At 41.0% G+C, this 24,222-nt stretch overlaps 2 protein-coding genes across 2 annotated transcripts; both read left to right on the forward strand.

Annotated features, from left to right (window-relative positions):
* Positions 1-11,630: 11,630 nt before the first annotated feature.
* LOC308637345 (vomeronasal type-1 receptor 4-like) lies at positions 11,631-13,280 on the forward strand (the record flags this gene model as incomplete). The annotated part of the gene is made up of 2 exons (XM_081273658.1): positions 11,631-12,482; positions 13,200-13,280. The coding sequence occupies 2 exons, from the start codon at positions 11,631-11,633 to the stop codon at positions 13,278-13,280; spliced, it is 933 nt and encodes a 310-aa protein (XP_081129784.1).
* Positions 13,281-19,388: 6,108 nt separating this feature from the next.
* Positions 19,389-20,357, forward strand: LOC308637346 (vomeronasal type-1 receptor 4-like; the record flags this gene model as incomplete). Its single annotated transcript, XM_081273659.1, has 1 exon — positions 19,389-20,357. The coding sequence occupies one exon, from the start codon at positions 19,389-19,391 to the stop codon at positions 20,355-20,357; it is 969 nt and encodes a 322-aa protein (XP_081129785.1).
* Positions 20,358-24,222: the final 3,865 nt, after the last annotated feature.

Consider the following 24,222-nt stretch of genomic DNA (forward strand, 5'->3'; position numbering starts at 1 on the left):
TGCTGAAGTTTGTCATATGAAGGGCTGGCAGTGAGCTTTGCATGTCTCATAGTATTTCTTCCTTCCCTGGGAAGATTTCTACCCCAAATATAGTTGCTTCCTGTTCTTCATTTCAATGAACAGCACCAGATTGAAGGTATAAGCAGAGAAATGGAAAGAGAGAAAACACATAGGAAGGATATTAACACAGGTACAAGGAAAAGAAAGAATGGACGCTAGTAGTTCACCTTCAAAGTCACTGGATTCACCTGCACAAAGATGAGTGAATTCATTGGATACATTTATGTAATTGAATGTTAATTTATATTCTACTTTGTGAATAAATATGCCCTGCCAATATTGACCTCCACTACTGACAGGGGGGAGGAACAGAACGATATCTATCAAACAAAATGAAATAAAATTCTCCTTCAACAATGACATCAGCAGGATCAGTTTGACTTGTCTGAGCCAATATTTCTGTAATATCAAACCTAATATTAATATTACTAATTAATATTAGTAACATTTATTTCAAATTAATTATAAATTACTTATATTGGTATTAATAATACTAATATTAATTCAGTAGCCCCAAGTGGTGACCACAGCACAGGAGCCCTTTCATTACTGTACTTTCTCCAGCCCTGCAAGGACAGTGTATACACTGAGGCACCTTAACTAATACTGTGAGATTTACCATCCAGGTGAAAACCTGTGATGTGAACACAGGTGGGTTTTAGGCCCTGACACTCAATGGGAGTTATATTGAAGTAGTTAAAAGAATAAGGACATGAGGAAAGGGTGGACAGGGAAACAAGCCTGAATTGGGTGTTGAGAAGGCTGAGAGTTGACCTTGGACATTTGGTTGTGTGGGGCCCAGGGGCCCTGGGGACAGACTGAGGAAATGGAGTTGAGGGTGGATACAAGAGAGGACAGAGCTCTGATGATGAGTCTTGATGGGTTAATGGAAGGCAGAAGGGCTGTCCTGAGGCCACTAGGAGAGACATCACTGAGGAACGGACATTAAATATGTCACAACAGAGCTGTGTGGAGGTTGGGCATGGAATGGATTCATGGCTTCAGGGATGGGGGAGGTTCCATATGTGACTACAGCTCAGAGTGAGAAGCCAAGCCTCCCCGAACAGTAGGGGAACATGTGTTCAGACTCAGCCCTGCTTATGGAGTGAGACTGACAACTGAATTTGTGTACATTTGTGGTGTACATGAGGAATTCACATGGGTAGATACTATGGAATGATTACTGAAAACCAGTTAATTTACCTACCTATCATGCAATATATCTAACTTGTGTGGGGAACATTGAATATCTCTCAGAAAATTTCAAGAACACAACCTTGTCTTGCTAACTGCAGTTTCTATGTTGTACAGCAGATCCCAGAGTTCATTCATGTGGCAATAGAACTCTGTGCACTTCCAACCAGCTCCCCATGTCTCTCACTACCCACCTCTTTACAATACTCATTCCACTCTGTTTCTGTGAAGTTTACTCTTTTAGAAGCCACATGGGTGAGATCAAACAGTATCTTTGTTATTGTTTGTTTGTTTTGCCAGTGCTGGGGATTGTGCATCTGAGACAAGCACTGTACCAACTGAGCTATACACTAGCCCTTCCAACAGTATTCTTATTTGCCACTTCCATGCTGCCCTCCAGGATCATTGGTCAGCACAGTAGCAGGATTTTCCTGGGTAGAAGGCTCAGTACCTTTCCCCTGAGTGTTGATGGACACACCACCTCACCTACACACCTGCACACTCTGGTGGACACCACGTCTCACCTTTCTGCTGTCCTTCCTGTCGTGAACAGTGCTGCAGTGAACCTGGAGGTGCAGACATCTTGTTGACTATGAATACTTTCCTTTAGATGCGCAGCAGGGAGTCGGATTGCTGCCCCACAGGTGAGTTTTACTCTCCATTTTCAGAGGCATCCTCCTGCACTTTGCCATGGTGGGGGTGCCAGGTTATCTGATCTCCCACATAATCTGCCCAAGGTTGATTTGCCCCATATTCCTGCCAACACTTGTTTTCTCTGGTCTTTTTCATATTAACCATCCCAACACTTGTGGGGTAATATCTCCTTATATTTTTGTGCATTTTACAGATTAGTCTCTACAAGCAAAACTGACATATATGCTGGCTACTCTGACTTCTCTAAAACTACATCTACTCACATACTTTGTCCAATTTAAAAATGATAAATTTTACTGTGAATGTTAAAATAGAAAACAGGACACCATAAAGATAGCAAAATGGTCACTAGAATAGAACAAACTCATCCAAAGTCTCTCATAAATACACATGTCAAGAACAATAATCATGTGATTATGTGGTAAAAATCCTATTCAGAATACAGAAACTCTAACATAGTCAGTATATTATACCTGAGATTGTCTTAACTGCTCACCCTGTTTACTATTGTAGGTTTTTACCTACAGCCATGTGTATATAAATATTCATATGAACTCAATAGAAAGCATAACCAACAGACTAGATCACTTGGAAGAAAGAACATCAGATAATGAAGACAAAGTATATAATCTGGAAAATAAAGTTGATCACAGTGAAGAAAGTTAGAAACCATGAATAGAAAGAACATCCAAGAATTATGAGACAGCATCAAAAGACCAAATCTAAGAGTTATTGGGATAGAGGAAGACACAGAGTTTTAAACCAATGGAATGCACAATCTCTTCAATGTGATAATATCAGAGAATTTCTGAAGCATAAAGAACAAACTGGAAAACCAAACACAAGAGACTTACAGTTCACCAAATGAACAAAATATAACAGACATTCCTTTATGTATAAATGCACATTATAATAAAAATTCCTAACATACAGAATAAGAATAAAATCTTAAAAGACACAGAGAGAGGAATCAGATCACATATAGGGAAAGACCAATTCATATCCAAGCAGATTTTTCAACCCAGATCCTCAAAGCCAGGAGAACACAGAACAACATATACCAAGCTCTGAAAGAAAATGGATGCAACCAAGAATCTTTTATCCAGCAAAACTGAACTTTAGATTTGATGATGAAATCAAAACCTTCCATGATAAACAAAAGTTAAAAGAATTTATAACTAGAAAGCCTACACTTCAGAATAACCTCAGTAAAATATTGCAAGAAGAAGAAATGAAAAAAAAAATAATGAACATCAGCAGACAGGGGGATTACAGTAAAGGAAAATCTAATCAGAGGAGAAACCAGATCATATTAAATACCAAAAATAAACAAAAATGGCTGGGAATGTGAATCATGACTCAATAATAATCCTGAATGTTAATGGCCTAAACTCACCAATCAAAAGACAAAGACTAGCAGATTAGATTTTAAAAAGTCCAAGAGACTCATCTCATAGGAAAAGCTATTCACAGACTGAAGGTGAAGGGTTGGTAAAAATCATTCCACTCACATGAACTGTGGAAGCAAGCAGGGGTTTCCATCCTCATATCAAATAAAGTAGACTTCAAAGTAGTCAATCAAAAAGGATAAAGGGGGACACTACATAGTGCTCAAGGGAACTACACACCACCAAGACTTAACAATTATAAATATATATGCCCCAAACAATGGAGAATCTACATTCATCAAACAAACTCTTCTCAAGTTCAAGAGTCAAATCGACCCCAACACAAAATTTTGGGTGATTTTAACCCACCTCTTTCATCACTACATAGATCTTCCAAACAAAAGTTGAACAAAAAAAACTATAGAACTCAATAATACAATCAATAACTTAGACTTAAATGACATATATATAATATTTCATCCTTACTTGAGAGAATATATTTTCTTCTCAGCAGCACATGGATCCTTCTCTAAAATAGAACATATACTATGCCACAAAGAATCTCTTAGCAAATATAAAAAGTAAAGACACTACCCTGCATTCTATCAGATCATAATGGAATGAAATTAGAAATCAATGATAAAATAAGAAATAAAATACACTGCAACACTTGGAGACTAAATAATATGCTACTAAATGAACAATGGGTTGCAGAAGACATCAAGAAGGAGATTTTTAAAAATTAGAGGTAATACAACATATCAAAATCTCTGGGACACTATGAAAGCAGTTCTAAGATGAGAGTTCATTGCATGGAGTTCATTTCTTAAAAGAAAAAGTCAACAAATTAATGACCTCAGACTACATCTCAAAGACCTAGTAAAAGAAGAACAAATCAGCAGCAAAAGCAGTAGAATGAAACAAATAATTAAAATTAGAGCTGAAATCAATGAAATTGAAACAGAAGAAACAATTGAAAAAATTGACAATACAAAAAGTTGGTTCTTTGAAAAAATAAATAAAATTGATAGACCCTTAGCCATGCTAACGAAGAGAAGGAGAGAGAGAAGTCAAATTACCAGCATCCGTGATGAAAAAGGTAACATCACAACAGACACTACAGAAATACAGAGGCTAATTAAAAATTATTTTGAAATCTTATACTCCAATAAAATAGAAGACATTGAAGGCATCAATAAAGTAGCATGATATAAAATTAACACCCATAAACCAATCACATTCCTATACATCACTGATGAATCAACAGAAAGACAAAATAGGAAAACCACCCCATTTACAATAGCCTCAAAGGAAATTTGGGAATCGAACTAACCGAAGAGGTGAACAACCTCTGCAGTGAAAACTACAGAAGGCTAAAAAGAAAGACATTTTAAAAGACTGTAAAGAAAATAAAAAGAGACCCAGAGACAAGATGCAGAGGCAGGAAAGATGGCTGCTCATCAAAGCGGCCTCGTTTATTTATACCAATAGGTTACACCAGGTCATTAGAGCCATAACTACATTATTGTTTATTGTGTCATCAGCTAGGTTACAGAGTTAGCAACAGTGTGCAGCTTATTCCTCAGTTACACACTATAGTTGCAATATACAATGTTAGGAGCTTTGTGTAGCTCTCAAGAAAGTCCATTGTTTTAAGTAATGTTAGTGGGCAGGTCCAGTAGGACCAGAGCTTGGTGAAGCATTGTAGTTATCTAGAAAGTCCCTTGATTCCCAGGAGCTATGTGCCTGAGTCAAGGTTGAAGCTGATGAGACTCTCGCACAGAGCCTCCTCATGTGGGGCATTGCTACAGCAGCCAGGTATCCCGTGCCTTTGCACAGAAGCTTTCCTAGCCACCAACCATGCCACAGTCATGAAGCTATCAGAGACCTCAATCCCAAACACAGAACCCCTACAGCAGACCTTAGAAGATGGAAAGATCTCCCATGTTCTTGGATAGTCAGATTCAATACTGTCACAATGGCACTCCTATAAAAAGCATTGTACATACTTAATGCAATTCTCATTAAAATTCCAATGTCATTCTTTATAGAAATAAAAATGTGATTAAATTCATTTGGAAATATATAGAGGCCCGTAATAGTCAAAACAATTCTCAGTGAGAAAAGTAAAGCAACAGGCAAAACAATAGCAGACCTGAAAGTATGTTACAGAGCTACAGTAACAAAAATGGCATGATATTGGCACCAAAACAGACATGAAGACCAGGGGTACAGAAGAGAAGACACAGAGTCAAACCCACATAAATATAGTTATCTCATACTTGACAAAGTCACCATAAACATACATTGGAAAAAATCCTCTTCAACAAACAGTGCTGGGAAAAACTGGAAATTTGATGTACCAAAAAGAAATTAGATCACTATTTCTTACCCTGACCAAAACAAATCAAAATAAACCAAGGACCCAGGCATTGGACCAGAGACCCTGCATGTATGAGAATAATAACTAGGCCCAAATCTCCATCATGTTGGCTTAGGAACTGAATTCATCAACAAGAATCCTAAAGCACAAAAAGTAAAATCATGAGTAAATAAATTGGATTGAATCAAACTAAAACGTTTCTTCACAGCAAAGGAAAAGAGAGCATACAGAAGGAGATTAAATTAAATTAAATCTTGGCCCTGTGCACCTCAGAGTATTAATCTTCAAGATGTAAAGAGAACTCAAAAAATGGAACACCAAAAAAATAAAAAGGAAAACCCAATCAATACATGGGAATCAAAACTGAACAGATACTACAGAGAAGAAGAAATATGATCAGTCAGCAAATATACTTAAAAAATGTTCGACATCTCTAGCAAATACAGAAATGCAAATTAAAACTTCCCTGAGATTCATCTCACACCAGTCAGAATGGCAATTATGCAGAATATAAGTAACAATAAATGTTGGTGAGAATGTGGGGGGAGAGATACACTTATACATTGCTGGTGGGTCTGCAAATTGGTGCCAGCTCCCGGGAAAGCAGTATGGAGATTCCTTAGAAATCTTGGAATGGAACTTTTATTTGACCCAGTTATCTCTCTTAAATTTATACTGAAATGACTTAAAACCAGAATACTATACTGACACAGCCACATCAATTTTCATAGCAGCTTAATTCACATTAACCAAGCAATGGAACTAACCTAGTTGCCCTTCAACAGTTGAATGGCTAAAGAAAACGTGGTGTATATATAAACAATGGAATATCAGCCATAAAGAAGAATAAAATGATGATGTTTGCTGGTGAAGGTATGGAAATGAAGATTATCATGCTAAGTGAAATAAGCCAAACCCCACTCCCCAAAAAAGATAATGTTTTCTGTGATATGTGGATGCTAACACACAATAATGGGAGGGAGGGGGAAATACTTTGAATTAAACAAAAGGGAATGAAGGGAAGAGAAGACAGCTGGGAATAGGAAAGACAGGAGAATGAATTGCACATAACCTTTCTATGTTCATACAGGAATACACAACCAGCATTACCCTCATCATGTACAACCACAGAAATGCGAGTTATACTCACAATGTACATTATGTCAAAATCCATCTACTATCCTGTGTAATTGAGAAGAACCAAAAAAATTTTTAAGAGACATAAGTACCAAAACAAACTCCCAGGAATCCTGGAGTCCAGTGAGTCACACAACCTTTTGCAGGTCCCTCATCGGTCACAAGTCATTATTTCCTGTACTTTCCATAGGAGACCCTGTCAGCCTCAAGGGATCAGGCAAAAGCAACAGTCTCTCACAAACTCAACACCTATTCTGAGGTACTGACAAAGAACTCATAATTGCCTGATTAATTAGCAAGTGTGGAGAAAGTTTCTCAGCCTTGTCCTGGGCTCCCCAGGCCTGCACTGTCCTTGCCTCTCCAGGTGAAGTGATAATTGCAGCCCTGAGGGGAAGTGAGATCACAGGAGCACAGACCTTTATCTCAGGGCCCAGCTGCCTCCCTCCCTCCATGCTGGCTGTCAGGACCTCACACTGAGCCCAGCACCCTGCACACAAGAAGCACAGTGAGTAGTTTCTATTTCAGTTTTCTACTTCTGCAGAGTCAGTAAGGAAAACAATTCTGAGCATGTGCTTGTGTTGGCAGAGGGAACAAACAGATTCTGGGTTAGGAAGAGATTCGGGGTAAAGATAAAGAAGGAAAAGAAATAAGACCTTCACTATGAGCTCAGTAGTAAAAGGAGAAGTGTCCCTGGCCTGATGCCAATTTCCCTGGCTCCTAAAGTTATTTAATAAAATACACACTGAGGATGTTTATAGGCGAATAATAGTATCAGTAGTAAATTCTGACTTCGAAGGGGCTTAATGACTATAGTAGCAACTAATCTGCTCTTCACATTACTTTAGAAAATCATAGAATATATTTTGAAGTGCTATGATGTCTGTGTGTATAAAGCTTTCATGCCTGGAGTAAAGATAAGGATAGAACTGTGAGGATCACCTCCTTATGTGCAGAAGCCCAGACCTGGGACTATTTCTGGAATAAAAGACGCTCTTTTCCAATTGTACATTACAATCCACCTCGTGTGGAGAGAAATCCCTGTGTTGAGATGGCTGAGCAAAACTTCTCTCCCTGCTGGACACACAAGAGCAAGCAACATTTTAAGGATGAGAATTGGACAGTAGTTGTCAGGACAAATTAATCTGGTAATTTCTCTGGTTTAATAATACTCCAATATTAATCACACACACGACAATTTCCTTTTTATTTCAAGTTATTCAATGCAGAAGAATGAACATGTGCCAGCTTCTATTGACATATCTTGTGTATTGAATGTCCTCCACAAATCCTACTTACTGAAACTTTGACCATGTAGCTGTGAAATCAGTGAGGACTTTATTTTTATCCTTAACTATTTTGTCAGATATTAGTACTTCATGTGCCATTGTTCAGTACCAAAGCAATATTTATGAATAATTCATTTATAGATTCCACTACACTTTTATTCCTGCAGTTGCAACAAAAGAATACTTTTTTGTGGAAATAAATCTTTGTTTAGAGGGGATTTTATTCCATCCATTGTCAAGTTAAAATACATAGTTTCCTAGCATCTGTTTTGATTCTTCATAACAATTTTTCCTCCTTTATTTGTTTTTAAATTTTTATTTGTGCATTATCATTATACATAATACTCATCTTGACATAATTATGCATGCATGGAATATAATTTTCTCCATTTTCAGTTCTCATTACTTCACTTTCCCTTGCCTCCACTGTCTCACTCTTCCCTTGTGGAAATAAAACTTGGGCCAGTCTTGCATACATTAAATCCAACACGGACACAGGGCAATCTCTGGAGGGCTGCTTGAGCATTAATCAGATTGGAATTGCTGGCATAGACGTTTGTATCTGATCCAGTAAGTGGACACCACCAGTTTTTCCACATGTTTGCACCAATTTTAACACCCATTGCTAGTTCATGAGATTCCTGAGCTATTGTCATCCTTCCCAATCGTGGTATTTTCTAACATTTTACTTTAAATTCATGTTGGTGTGTGCTTATACTGGAGAGTGCTTAAATAAAGACACTGAACTTTCCCCCCATTGTTATTAATCATTGAATGATTTTTTGTGTTTATTTAACTATTGAAATCATTTGATTTTTTTATTTTTTGTGCATTTTGTGCATTCTGTAACACTAATTATCACTGGATACATTAAATTCAACATTTCTTCCTTAGCTACTAGTTTATGCATACTTCTTTAATCTTCTGTGCAAAAGTATGTGGAGTAATTCTGAAAAACATTTATTGCTGTTGGATGGAAATGTTAGCATTTGCTTATATGACACACAAAAAAGTGACAATTTGTTGTCTGATCCTCTAATTGTGGTGATTTTATTTGTGAGATACTGTTATAAGCATCTCCCTTCTAATGTTCTGATTAGACTTTCTACCATTGCTAGGATAATATTCATAAAGTAATTTTGCCTACAATATTTTCCTAACATTATTTCCACATAATTTTAAATTCTATTATACAAATGAGTACACTTTTCTAATTTCAATTATAACACTATGATCTTCCTTTTGCTTTTACCTTATGAGACATCCTTCTAAGATGCTTACTCACATTTTCCTTTGTTTTTTCCAGACTGTGTTAGAATCGTGAAGTGCAAGTATCTGAATACCAAGAATTAGTAAGATTTTTAATTAGAAGATTTCTAAGTGCCTCATAGGTCCCAGCTCAATATTTCCTACACATACCAAGAATACACTTTCAGTCTTAAGGAATCAAGGAAATGAAACAGCCTTTCTAAAACTCCTCAACACTTATTCTGAAGTTACTAACAAGGACCTCATAATTGCCTTATTAATTAGCAAGTGTGGAGAAAGTTTCTCAGCCTTGTCCTGGGCTCCCCAGGCCTGCACTGTCCTTGCCTCTCCAGGTGAAGTGATAATTGCAGCCCTGAGGGGAAGTGAGGTCACAGGAGCACAGACCTTTATCTCAGGGCCCAGCTGCCTCCCTCCCTCCTTGCTGGCTGTCAGGACCTCACACTGAGCCCAGCACCTTGCACACAAGAAGCACAGTGAGTAGTTTCTAATTCTGTCATAAAAATCTCAATGTGTAAGAAGTTTGGGGAAGTACCCATTTTTGAAAAAGGATTTGGGGAGAAGGAGATCTAGTGTCATTGTAGACAAGGAAAGGAATAATATTTTGTTATTCTGAATTAGCCTGAGGCCAATACATGATGGCTCCAAATAGAATGTAATAAAGTCCTCAGTGAGTGTAACTATTATTGATAATCCCAGATGTTCATAGTGAAACCTGGGTGTGGAAGTGCTGAAGCATTGTGGTAATTAAAGCACCTCTGTCCACAGACACTACATAAATCATAGAATAAATCATACATATTATTGGAGCTGTGTTTATAATGCCTTCATGCCTACAATAAAGATGAGGATTAAGGGTGGAATCACCTTATCCTGAACAGAAATCCAAACCGACATCTGTGTCCAATTCATTCAGAGGAGACAGAAATTGTGAATCACCTATGGTGTGATGCTTGTAGTGAGAATTCTTCTCCTGATGAACTTTGGAACACAACACATAAGGGAAGTAAGTTTATGAGTATTAAACATTGGTTGTCAGAACCAAAGGTGCCTTTTTTTGTGTCCTCTGGGTTATTAACATTTTCAATTTAATTCCAATCCCATGGAATGTATTTCTTTGTGTTTCTATTCTTAGAATGCCCAGAAATTCCTAGTATCAAGATTATATTTTATTATATCTTATAAAGTGCCTTTCAAAAATCTTGCTTTCTACCAATGGTTTCATAGGAGTTGGTACACATGAGCTTTTCACCTGAGATGAATGACAACTAAATTTCTATCCTACACCATTTTATCACAAACTACAATATCATGTTTCATGGTTTAGAGACAAAGTACACTTGTTCAACTATGTATACCTTCCAGTATATTTTTGCCTCTGGAATGACAATTATTATTTATATTGCCAATCTAAATATTGAGTGGGTCTTGCACTGATTGAATCCAGATGATTGATTGTGATTAGTGCACTACATTTTATTAGGATCTATAAAGTCTCATTTCTAATTCATAATGCTCTATATATTAAGTCTTTAAACCAAACTCAAAGGTCATACTTGACTAAAATTTTCCCCATATTTGCTATTAATTGAATACTGAATTTTTGTGGTTTTTGTTGGAGTGTAATGCTTACTTCAATTCTTTTGTGCATTCTGTATAAATTATTCCCACTGGGTACATTAATCTCCTTTGCACACATCATGTGTTGGTGTGGCAATTGATCTTAGTTTAACTAGATATAATTTGTCATTTCAACCGTATTCTTCAGGAATGTCTGCTGTTTGATGTACAATTGGTTACCAAGTAGAATAAAAATATTATTTTGTTGTTGAAAATGTTCCATTCATTTTCTTTCAGATTTAGACCAGAAATGAATCTTTATATGGTGTAGGTGGTGATTGATGTTGTCTCTTCTTCAATATGATCAGGATATACCAGTTGATTCTGAAAAACGATTGATTTATGCATTCTGTCCACTGCTCACTTTTCATTGCTTCTCCCAGGGTATCACCATCTGATCTTTAATGACGACTTCTTTAAGAAAATCGGGTGGGAATTTTCCCCATGAACATATCCATCTGCTTGTCTTTGCCAATCCCCATGGCTGTTGCTGTGTTTCCCAGGATGATCTCAATCTCCTAGCTCAAGAATTCCTCCTGCCTCAGCCTCCTGAGTCACTGGTGTCTACTGGTGCAGACCACAGTGTCTGGCTACAAAAATGTAAATGAGTCATTTCACTGATAGAAACCAAACGGTACTGTGATGGATGACAGAATGGCCTACAGGGACATGGCAATAGGATTGATGTTCTTATCACAAACCACAGTTGGAATTCTGGGAAATTACTTTCTTCTTTACTACTATCTAGTCCTCTCCTGCAACAAGTGCCCATTAAGGTCCAAGGATTTGATCCTCAAGCACCTGAGTATAGCCAATTCCCTTGTTATTCTCTCTAATGGAGTTCCTCAGACAATGACAGCCTTGGGGATAAAATATTTCTTGGATGATCTTGGATGCAAACTTATTTCATGTATTCAACGTGTAGGCAGGAGTGTTTCCATTAGCATCATCTGCCTCTTGAGTATCTTCCAAAACATCACGGTCAGTCCCAGGAACTCCTGTTGGAGGGATCTTAAAGTAATAGCTCCAAAGCACATTGGCTTCTCTGTATCCCTCTGCTGGATACTTTACATGATGGTAAATTCCATGTTTCCTCTTTATGTGCTTAGCAAATGCAGTACTGAAAACACAACAGAGAAAACAGATTATGGGTATTGTTCTATTGTGGGTCGGGACAAAATCATAGAGTCACTATATGCAGCCTTATTTGTATTTCCTGAAGTTGTCTTTTCTATGCTCATAATCTGGTCCAGTAGCTCCATGGTTCTCCTTCTGTACAGGCACAAGCAGAGGGTTTGGCACATTCACAGCATCAAAGTTCCCCCCAGATCTTGCCCTGAGTCCAGAGCCACCCAGAGAATCCTTGTCCTGGTGGGCACCTTTGTGACTTTCCACACCCTCTCCTCCCTATTAAATGCTTATATTGCCCTTTCTTCTAATCTCAACTGGTGGTTGTGGAGGATCACCAGCATCATTTCCCTGTGTTTTCCTACTGTGAGTCCCTTTCTCATGATACATGACTCCACGGTATCCAAGGACTGTTTCAACTGGATAAAGAAGAAAAATACTTTTGTCTTAAGTACATAAATTTTAAATTTTTGTAAAATGCCTAATTTTTAGTTATACATCACCCTCACAACAGAGAAACCTGGAAGAGTCACTTGTCTCTCTACTGTAACTCTAATGGATATTGGGGTCCACAGCTGGCTGACTATGGGACACCTGTCTGATATGAGACATATATGAGCTTCATGGAGGGGATTGACCTTGTGTTCTCATCCTGATGCAACAATCCTTTGAGAGTAACCATTATTTTTGATGCTGGGGCACACTAAATAGATTCATTAAAGTGAGTTAAATCACAATTGTTAAACAAGGGTTGGACTGCTCCAAACTCTGCCAGACACAAATACAGAGGAAAAACGAGTGGTAGATATTGCTAAAGGACAATTCTTCATGTATTTTTTGTGAATGTTTTCATCTTATTGAAAGCTTCTGTTGTTAGCTTGAAGTTTGTTGCAGCAAGAACCTTCGGAGTTTAGGATACACAGTATACATTTCTGTAACAGAATTATTTTCTACAAATGGAAATAAAGGTAACATCCCCCTCTAGGGAAAATGGTGAAGAGGTTTTTTATCAGTTCTCCTTAAAAGGTCTGTTTCCCTATGTGCAGGGAACCTCAGGTGTGGCCAAATTCCTTTCCTGTGCAGCATCCCCCTCGGCCACTCCACACCACCCAGACTGCAGTTGGTTGGCAGAACAGTGCTCCTGCTACCTGCTATGCCACCTGAAAGTTCAACTGACTATTTTTCTTTTGTGAACAGTGCTTGGTTTGTATACCTGCAAAGTCATTGCCAAAATCAAAGTCACTATGTCATCTCCTAGACTTTTTATAAGGCTTTTAATTCTATGGTGCATTTGGATTAAGTTTTTTGTGAATGGTGCAATTAATAATGGTCCAAGTATCCTTTAGGAAGAAAATGAAATAAATTATTGTGTATTCACTCATACACTGGAATACCATTCATATATAGAAATTAGGGCTGATACATGAAGTGAACAGATAACTCAAAAACATTACACTGAATATAGAAGTTGTGACAGACCAGATAATGACCCCAAAGATGTGCACATCCTAATGCCTAGAACCTGTGAATATATTATCTATCACAAAGGGGACATTACAGGGCCTTTTGTCCCCAGTACCTAATGTCGACCCCATAGGCTTCCAGTTCCCCATTGTCCCCGTGTTTTCTCCACCTGCGACCTGAACACTCTCCCACTTACCAATTTCAGATACCCCAAGGTTGCGGACACCACAAATTCCCCATCAACCCCACACACCTCCTCTTTGATTCTCAAGACCCACATCACTGAGGCCCAGAGGCCCAGGACCTTAGTAAATGGACAGACCCTTAGGAAATGAGACCTCTGAAAACAAGTTATGTTGAGCTGCTTCTTCACTTCAAGACAAACAGGACATTCAAGGTATGCTTACCAAAGATCAGACATTAATTAGAACATCACCACTGAGAAAGTTGCAGAATGTGCCAGGAAGTTGTGCATGGTTAGATGGTTAGACAAGGTACATTCTGACCCTCACATAGGATGATCACCACACGATGTGACTGTGAGATCTCCAAGGTGGCCTGTAAACACTTTCCATATCAGTAAAACCTAACAATGGCTCCTCCAAGCAGAGCCCCAGCGCACCCTCAACCATCATCCATAGAGAGCTCACAGCTGGGCACCTCCCTCACCTTTAGAGACAAGGGCTGTCCATACTTCCAGTGCAAGTTCTGTCAATGTTCTTCAGTAAACCTTTACCTGTGCCATGCTTTCTGAAGTGCCCCTCAATTCTGTAAAAGAAGTGGATAACCTAGAAGACTTCCATTTAATATTCCCAGCATAGCCCACATGGATGCTCCTAGTGAGGATCAGGGGTTCTCACAGACCCCTCTCAGCTCACTGGCGCCAAGGCCTTCTCAAAACCAGCAAACTCTCTAGGACCACCTCCCTGCAAGTGCAGGTAATTCTGATAACCATCCTGTGGGCTGGGAAGGCAGCATTTGGTAAAGTGATGCTTGATAAAAATGATAGAGTTTGCTGGTTTGCCGCAGTCTGGCTGGGCACAATTCAGAAGCCACTTATCAAGCAGAAAGGAACTTTATTTTTAGAACACACACACCACACCACAGGAGCTCTTCAGGAATTCCCTCAGAGCCCAACTGCCACAACCAGCTTCCCACAAGCCTCTCAATGCCACCACTCCTCCTGCTCTTGAGGCTGATTGGCTGGGTCACATGGGCGGAGCCAAAAAAAGTACCCCAATGAGCAGCTCTGTGGTCTGAAAGGGCGGGGAAACAGCCCAATGAGCATCACCACAGAGGAGCCAATCAGCTGGCAGCTGGAATTTCGCTGGGGCCCGCTGTGAGCCAATCATCAGCTGGCAGCTGGAAGTTTGCTGAAGCCCCTTCAGCTGTGGCTTTCAAAACTTGTTGATCCAGCTAATGCTGGTCTTTTTACTTCTGAGGAACAACTCTCTGCTAGTGATAGTGTTCTGTTTAGACATCTACCGCTGCTGGGCAATACACATAAAGTCATTTTTGTAAAATAGTCTGATATTATGATTTCCAAAGTAATTTACATCCCATGGTAGAAATGAAAACAATGACATCTAATTAAACTTTGACTCTATGACCTTCCTTTTACTCTCCCCTCATTAGACATCCTTCTCAGATACTTTGAGTGATTCTATTTTTTTGTTTATTTGTTTGTTTTGTTTGCTGAACATCACAAAATGATACCACTTAGGAATGTGAAATAGAACAAGATATAGTCCATGGTTTTATATTTATTGAAAATGGATTCTACTATAATGAATATCCAAAGACTTTATAAAAATAGATAATTTCAAAATGAAACACAGGCTGGAGAGGGGTCTATGGTGGTGTTATTGGCATGCCACCAGAGGCAGTGTCTTTTCAGCAAAAGCCGGAGAGCAGCTTCTTGACAAGCACCTGAACCTCAGTCAAAGCCCACCCACACCCTGCCACCCCTCATTATGAGGAAGTGGGAGAGGGGCTCATCTAGGAATCTTTGGCATTACAACCTGTGCACCTGCAGACGCAGTGGAGCCTGCACATTTAATGTAGGCTGAACAGGGATGCACCTGGCCCAGAGGCCTAAACTCACCTTTAGAGCCAACGACTGGGCTCACTGTTTACTTCTATGTTTTGGTTCCACCCTTAACACTTCTTCTGGACGTCTGACCCCAGAGAGTGAGGCTTGGAATCCACAGGCAGCCTGCTCTGTTGCCCTGGTTTAGAGGGGAGGGGTGATTAGAGATTCCTCATCCATCCTGATCCTCTGAGGAAAATAAATCCTTTTATGCTTTCTGAAAACACCTGGAGCCAGGAACCCTAGGCAGGAAAATACAAAGATGGTGACTTTCCCACCCAAACTGATAGGGGAATAAATATTGCGAAGAGCAGGACCCTGGGTTTCCCCTTGAAAGGCTGAGCAAAGGACTTCAGGGCCATTCAGTGCTAGAAGAACAGGGAGAGGAGTGGCTCAGGCTCAGGAGAGGCATGAAGGAGAGTGGGGACTCTAGGCCCAGCTGCCTGAGGGGATGGGCTTTATCCATGTCCCTCTCCTCCTGATGGCTCATCCAGCTCTCTTGTATCTCCTCCACACCATGCAAATATCATGACGAGCCCCGCAACAGGCTGGTGGGCACAGGCCAACGGGACAGCAGCCCGCTTGCCAGGAATGCGCCTGGCCATGTAGTTCTCACAGTAGGGTGCTTATCTGTCTCGTGTCCAGTGTGGCAAACCCTGGTCGACCGTGTTCTTGGAATTCTATAATCCACTGACAATAGAAGCAGGACAGACACTCTTCCCCAAGTGGTGATTGATCACAGCCTGGAGCACAGCCCAGGGGTCCAGATCATCCTTCCCAGTGGGTAACTATGACTGGCTGAAGAGCCTCCACCCACTCCAGGAACTCCATGTATTCCATCCTCTCCTGTAGGTTAGAAAGTTGGAGTTGGCCCTGCAGATGGCACAATGTATGATGGATGTCTTGCTCCTACTGATGGCTTCTGCAGATCTGCCGTGCATGTCTGCTGCTGCTGTACACAGTACACAGGTGTTTCATGCAGACATTGTTTGGCAACTCATTTTTGAGCATCTACAGGATCATATACAGGTTCTTTTCAGACTCCATGAACAATAGTGGACAGGGCCTTTGTACCCATCCTCCTGTGAGCTGATTGCAGCATTCTCACGTCCTCATCACCGAAACCCAGGTCCTTTCTAGTGTTTGGGGCAGGTTTCCTCTTCACAAGGCTCCACCCCCTGATGCCTCCACACAGTGCCCCTCAGTAAATGCCCAAGTAACCCATCCTGTTGGCTACTCCCCAACTGAGTCTTCCATCCTAGTGACAAGCTCCATCACTAAGACATGGTTGTGATGACAGCATCCGATGTCACAATCAGGAGCACTGGCCCTGAATATGGTCTACACTCATTCCCCCAACCTGCCTGGAGATGAGCCCACAGGGCCACCTGATAGGCCTGGATCCATGTCCCAGGCTCTCCCACTGAGGAGGGGGATGAAGAAGTATGAGCAAGAAGGCAGAATTTGTATCATTTGGGTCAAGGAAAGCCTGGGTCAAGTCAGGAAAGCCTGGAGTCCAGTGAGACACACAAACCCTCTGTGAGTCCCACGTAGGTCACACGTCTCTATTTCCTGATCCTTCCATAGGAGATCCTGTCAGCTTCAATGGATCAAGCCAAAGCAATAGCCTCTGAAAAACTCAACAATTTTGTTAATTTTTTAAAAACTTTATTTGGTTATTATTTTTATGTGATGCTGAGGGTCTAACCCAGGGCCTCACACATGGTAGGCCAGGGCCCTACCTTGGAGCTACAACCCCAGCCCTTATTCTGAAGTTACTAACAAGGAACTCATAATCGCCTTATTAATTAGCAAGTGTGGAGAAAGTTTCTCAGCCTTGTCCTGGGCTCCCCAGGCCTGCACTGTCCTTGCCTCTCCAGGTGAAGTGATAATTGCAGCCCTGAGGGGAAGTGAGGTCACAGGAGCACAGACCTTTATCTCAGGGCCCAGCTGCCTCCCTCCCTCCATGCTGGCTGTCAGGACCTCACACTGAGCCCAGCACCTTGCACACAAGAAGCACAGTGAGTGTTCTCTATTTCAGTCTTTTGTTTCAGCAGATTCAGTAAGGAAAGAAAGTCTGCAGGTGTGCTCATGATTGCAGAGAAATCCTGGGGTGAAAGCAGAGTTGGTGGGAAGGTCGACAAGGCAGAGGAATAATTCCTTCTTTATGAGCTCAGTAGTGAAAAGAGAAGTGTCTCTGACCTGGTATCAACTCTTCAGGGCTCCTAAAGTTATTTAATAAAATACACACTGAGGGTGTTTAAGAAAATTACCATTGACAGTGAATTGTCATTTGGAAGGGGCTTAAGGAATGTAGTTGGTAACTATCATGCTCTCCACATTACTTTAAAAATCTCAGAATATATTTTAAACTGCTCTGATGGCTGTGTGTATAAGGCTTTCATGTCTATTTAAAGATAACCCTGTAAATGTAAGGATCACCTCATCCTGTGCAGAAACCACGACCAGGGACTATTTCTGGAATAAAGTGTTCTTCCCCAACTCTACATTACAATCCACCCAGTGGAGACAGGAATTGTGTCTCATCAGAATCCCTGTGCTGAGATGGCTCTAGCGTGACTTCTCTCCCTGCTGAACATATAAGAGAAGGTAACATTATAACAATGACAACCAGACACTGGTCAGCAGTACCAAGTAAATCTGGTAACTTCTCTGGTCAATAATATTCCAATACTAACCACAAACTCAGGACATTCTCCTTTTTATTTCAGTTCATTCCATGCTGCAGATTTCACATCCTCCATCTTCTACTGTCATATCCTGTGTATTGAAATGTCCTCCACAAATCATCTTTCACCACTATCAGTTTCACTGATGTATCTATCAGTGCACAGAATATTTCAGCCTGAAATCACTGAGGGCTTCAGTTTTATCCTAAACTACTTTGTCAGATATTAGTGTCTCATGTGCCATTGTTTAAGAACAAAGTAAGATTTTTGAATAATTCACTTATAGATTTCACTATTCTTTTATTCCTGGAATGACAATGTGAGCAACAGAAAGTCTGGTGGCCCATTTTCAGAATGCAGTGTTAAGCTTTAAAAGTACAGTGACTTGGGATGTGAGAAAGGAGTCTGGCAGGAATGCAGAGTGAAAAGTCACAAACAAAAAACACAGGAGTGTAAAACTGCATGTAAAAATTGATGTTTGTGCTATTTAATGTGCATTTTGTTTTATAATACTACAGAAATGGTTTTTGTTATTATAAAAATGCCATTGCTTATCTTTAAAATTTAGGTCTAAGATCCACTGAGATCTGATTTGTGGTATTGTATGGATGGTGATTGAAGTTCTTTTTTCTATGTGATCAGCATATATCAGTTCATTCTGAAACATTAAATGCTAAATTCTTTCTATGCATTTGCTCTCACTTTTCATTGCTCCTCCCAACTTAGCATAATGTGATCATCTAGGCCATTTTCCTACAAAGCATATTTCTCCCCGTCAATATGTGCATCTTGAGGTATTTACAATCCCACGGGTGCATGCAATGAAAGATACTGTTGGTGTCAAAAATTACTTTACGATGGGGAGCTCACTACGTTGCTCAGACTGGATTCCAGGTTCCAGTGAATCTCCTGCCTCAGCCCCACAGGTAACAAGTGGATACAGATTCTCACCACTGTGCTTGGATACAGCTACTGTTAATGAGTAATTTTGCTCATGTGCGGAACTGTTGCTATCATTCAAAGGAAAATATGATGAATGAAAGAATAGACTCCAGAGATATGGTTATGGGACTGATGTTCTTATCAGAGACTGCAGTAGGAATCCTGGGAAATTTCTCTCTGCTTTATTATCATTTAATTCTTTTCTGCAATGAGTACACCCTGAGGTCCAGAGATTTGATTCTCAGGCACCTGATCATAGCCAACTCCTTGGTGCTTCTCAGTAGAGGAATTCCCCAGACAATGACAGCTTTTGGGTTGAAATATTTCCTCGGTGATGTTGGATGCAAACTCATTTTGTATATATATCGAGTGGGCAGAAGTATGTCCATTTTCATCACCTGCCTCTTGAGCGTCTTCCAGAACATCACCATCAGGCCCATGAATTCCTGTTGGAAGGATCTGAACGGAAGAGCTCCCAGGTACATTGGCTTCTCCATTTCCCTCTGCTGGGTCCTGTACATGGTGGTGAATTCCATTTTTCCTCTCTATATGCTCAGCAAAAGGGACAGTGTAAACACAACAGACAAAAGAGATTATGGTTACTGTTCTTCTGTAAATCGTTATAGAATCACAGACTCAGTATATGCAGCATTGTTTGTATTTCCTGAAATGGTATTGTCCTTGCTCATGATCTGGTCCAGTGGCTCCATGGTTCTCCTTCTGTACAGGCACAAGCAGAGGGTTCAGCACATTCACAGCATCAAAGTTTCCCCCAGATTCTGTCCTGAGTCCAGAGCCACCCAGATAATCCTTGTCCTGGTGGGCACCTTTGTGACTTTCCACACCCTCTCCTCCCTGTTACATTTATACATTGCTCTATTTTCCAACATCATTTGGTGGGTGGTGGACACCAATGACCTCATTTCACTGTGTTTTCCCACTGTCAGCCCCTTTCTTCTCATGAGCCGAAAATCCACTATATCTAAACTATCCAGGCATTGCTTGGTCTGCATAAAAAAATTAAAAATCTGTTTTTGCTGTGGAAAACGCCTATAATCACAACAAATTGGGAGACCAAGAGAGGATGATCACAAGTGGAAGGAGCCTCAACAATTTAGACGCTGCCTCAAAAATAAGAAATTAAAAAGGCTGCAGATGACGCTCAGGGACAAGGCTGGGCTCAATCACCAGTTTCAAAACATAATTTAAAGTATCGTAACTACATAATTGTATCATAACTGCATAAGTTACCCATTTTTTCAGAAATATTTAAGTGTTTCATTGTTCTTCACACTCAAAACATCAACAGAGAAATGGATGGAAGAGTCATTGTCTTTCTGTTGCAAACCCTAAAGAGCACTGGGGTCCTCAGCTGGCTGACTGTGAGACCCATGTGGCTGTGGTGGAAGGGAACAGAGCTGGTGGTCCTCACCCTACGCACAGCATCCTGAAGTCGGCCATCCTAGTTCCTATTGCTGGAGGCACATGGAAAGAATTAGTTCCCAGGCTTCCAGGTCAGTTGAATTACAACTTTTGACCAAGTGCTGCACTCCTGGAGAGACTGCCTGAAACAAATGCAATGTAGAAATGAGAGGTGGGTTTTTTGGAGGATAATTCTCCTTAACATTTCAGTAAGTTTATAATTACCCGAAAAGTTTTGTTCCAGAATGTTATTTGTTAGATAATTGTGAAAAGAGACCTTGGGATGACAGATTTATTATCAACTGCTATAATTAAGGAGAGAATTGTTTTCTGAACAGTTTCTTCAAGGAACAAGGTAGGTTTGTCAGCAGTTCTCCTTAAAAGGTTTGTGTTCCTGTGTGTGGGTATCCTCAGTTGTGATGCAAACTCCTTTCCTGTGCAATGTCCACTTGGGCCACTCCATGTCACCCAGATTGCAGTTTGCAGGAATAAGAGAAGCTGGTGGGCACAGAGTGTTCCTGCTGCCTGCTGTGCCACAAGGAAGGAAGGACCTGGTTTCTCATCTAGGAGTGGCACCTGTTCTTCTGGGAGCTGTACAACTGTAGCAGTGTAATCTCACACTCTGACATGTTGTTAAAATATCCACAGATGCGTTTCAGTGCACATAGATAAATGGTCACATCCTCACCTACACTCTTTTTTTATCACTGTACTGGGGCTTGAACAGAGAGTCATTTAACCACTGAGCCACATGCCTAGCGCTTGTTTATATTTTTATTTATTTATTTGTTTTATTGAGGCATGGTCTCACTCAGTTGTATAAAGCCCTTCTAAGTTTCTTAGGCTGGCTTAGAACTTGTGATTCTCCTGCTTCAGCTTCCCAACCACTGGGATTAGAGGTATGTCCCACCACTCCCAGCCTCCCCTACAATCTTAAAAAGTAGCACTTACCACTCTCTAAGTCAGAATACATTTACGTATTGAGGCTAGGTTGTATTCTCAGGAGAACCCATTTATCTATAAACAGTGAGGTTGCTGGTTCAGGCAGGGACATGGGAAATATCAGAGCAGGACCCACAGGTGGGGAACTGGGCTCAGAATAAAACTGTTTGGATGAGAGTTCAGTGGGGACCATTTACTGTCATCTCTAGGTAAACTGCCACATTCTCCCAGGGCCAAATATTCCCGAGGACCAGTATGAGGACCAGGCTGCCCAGTCAGCACAGGTCATGCCATGGCAGTGATTAAAGATGAGCTGCACAGTGGACACCACCTTTCCTGGGTGACCTTCAGGCTGTCCCTAGAGAGCAGAACCACTGGTGTGAACTTGCTGTCCACCTATCCAGTCATCTCAGTTAGGGTCGCTGGTGGACATTGGCCACTGCAGTACACAGGTGCAGTGCAGCTGGGAGGTGACATCGTCCTGGACAGCCATCACCTCTGTGACCAAAGTTCTGCAGGATTCTGGGCCTGGGAGTCCTGGAGCACATTTAGGGCTGTGGGATTGTGGTTACGTTTTGAGTGGGGCCACAGAGGGCTGGCTTGGTAACTCAGTGGTGAAAACCACTGAGTGGTGTCCCACTGTGTGGATGACCCCAGTTCTTCATGCCATGCATCTGCTGAGGACCTCTTTGATGGCTTTCCCTGTTGGGCCATTATGATAAAGCTGCCATAAACAGTGCCGAGTATCTTTCTGGGTGGACTTAATTGTCAATTTCTTAGTCAACACAGAGTGAGCTGTATTGCTGGAAGAAGTGGAAACTGTGATAGAGGACTTAATATTTGCCCAAGAAAGAAACCACACCTTTCCTTCTACTTCTCTAGGCAGCTTTCTTGTTGTCCTCCAAATCCACAGGTATACTTTGAAAATATGCCTTTTGAATGATATCTCCACATACCCATTGTTTCATGGCTTAAATTATGTACCCCTCAAAATTCATATTTTGAAGTCTTCATCCCCACCTCTCACTGTACAGCAGAGTGTAACCTGATCTGGACATGGGTCGGTGCACAGGCAATTAGTAAAGACAGGGTGGAGTCACAGTCATGGTGAGCATACTCTCCCTTGTGGGCCGATGACAGTCCCCTAGATCCCAGTGTCTCTGTGGAGTTCTGCCTCACCTAGAGACACAGTAGTGAGGGAATGCAACCACAGACTGAAACAGTGAGTCAATAACTCCTTCCTCCTCTAAGTACTTTTTCTCCAGTGTTTGTCATAGACAAAAGGGGGGATGGGGGACTAACACCCTTTCCTCACCTTTTCTCACCTCCATGATTTCCTTCCACACTGATCAATATCTGTGTATATTCAAATGACCTCAGCCCCGTCCCCATCACCTCTATGGGTCTCCTTCAAAATCGCAGCCAAAAACTTTTGTGGCCTCAGCAACTGTGTCCCAGTCCCCAACTCCACATGTGCATCTCTCCTCTAGGGCTTTCCCTCTGTCCAGTTCCACTGTCTTCCCAACCTTGATGTGTCACCAAATGCCCCCATTATGTTTCCCTGTCCCATATCCTCCAAACACAGGTGTTGGCCACTGTCCCCATACTCTGCTTCTACCTAATACCACTGACAACATAGGACATGTCTTTATCAAAAGATATAAACACACTCTCTCACACACACACACACACACACACACACACACATTTTAAAGCTCTGTCTTCATATACTTTTGAGGGCCTGGCTAAGGGAAAGTTATTTCCTTTATTGGCCAATTGATTATTTTCACATTCTAGCAAATTCTATCTGCACTCTCAGACACACGGCTACTTGGCATCTGACAAAATTTCCCAGCAGTGAGATCCAACAACTAGAGAGGTCCCTCAATTTCAGAGCCATGAAATTCTTCAAACCGGTCACTGCACAGAGTGACTAGGAGCCCTGGCCATGCCACCTCGTTACCCTGTTCAGGATATCCACACTGCAATCCTTGAAGGCACTTGAAGTTTGGTTATAGGAAAAGAAAATAAAGACAGGAGTCCCTAATCCTGAGCCTGGAGCAGGGTGAGGGCAGGGGTGACCGAGAGAGAATGAGGGAGAGGAAGAGCATATAAACTTACTGCCTAACAGCAGCTGGGAATAAAAGCAGACCAAGGAGAAACAGGAACAGCAAAGTCAGTGAGGGGATGGGGCAGTTTCACCCAGCTCTGCACTGAAAGCCAGCAAGACGTGGCTGCCCTGGGTGGAGTCCACAGCTGGCCAGCCTCCCTGGAAGCAATCCAGTCAACACAGCTTGTTTCAACTGAGACTGAGATTCCTCACAACACTAAGAATAAAACCACCATATGACACAGCTATCCCACCTGTTGGTGTTTATCTAAAAAGTCTAAAATCACCATACTATAGAGATATTGCCACATCATTGTTTATAGCAGCAAAATTCACAACAGCCAGGTTGTGGAGCTAATCCAGATACCTCTCAACAAAGAAAATGTGGTTTAGATACACAATGGAGTGCTATCAGCCATAAAGAAGAAAATCATGGCATTTGCTGGT

This window comes from Spermophilus citellus, assembly GCF_964194105.1.
Source record: "Spermophilus citellus genome assembly, chromosome: 18".
In the NCBI taxonomy this organism is placed as follows: domain Eukaryota; kingdom Metazoa; phylum Chordata; class Mammalia; order Rodentia; family Sciuridae; genus Spermophilus; species Spermophilus citellus.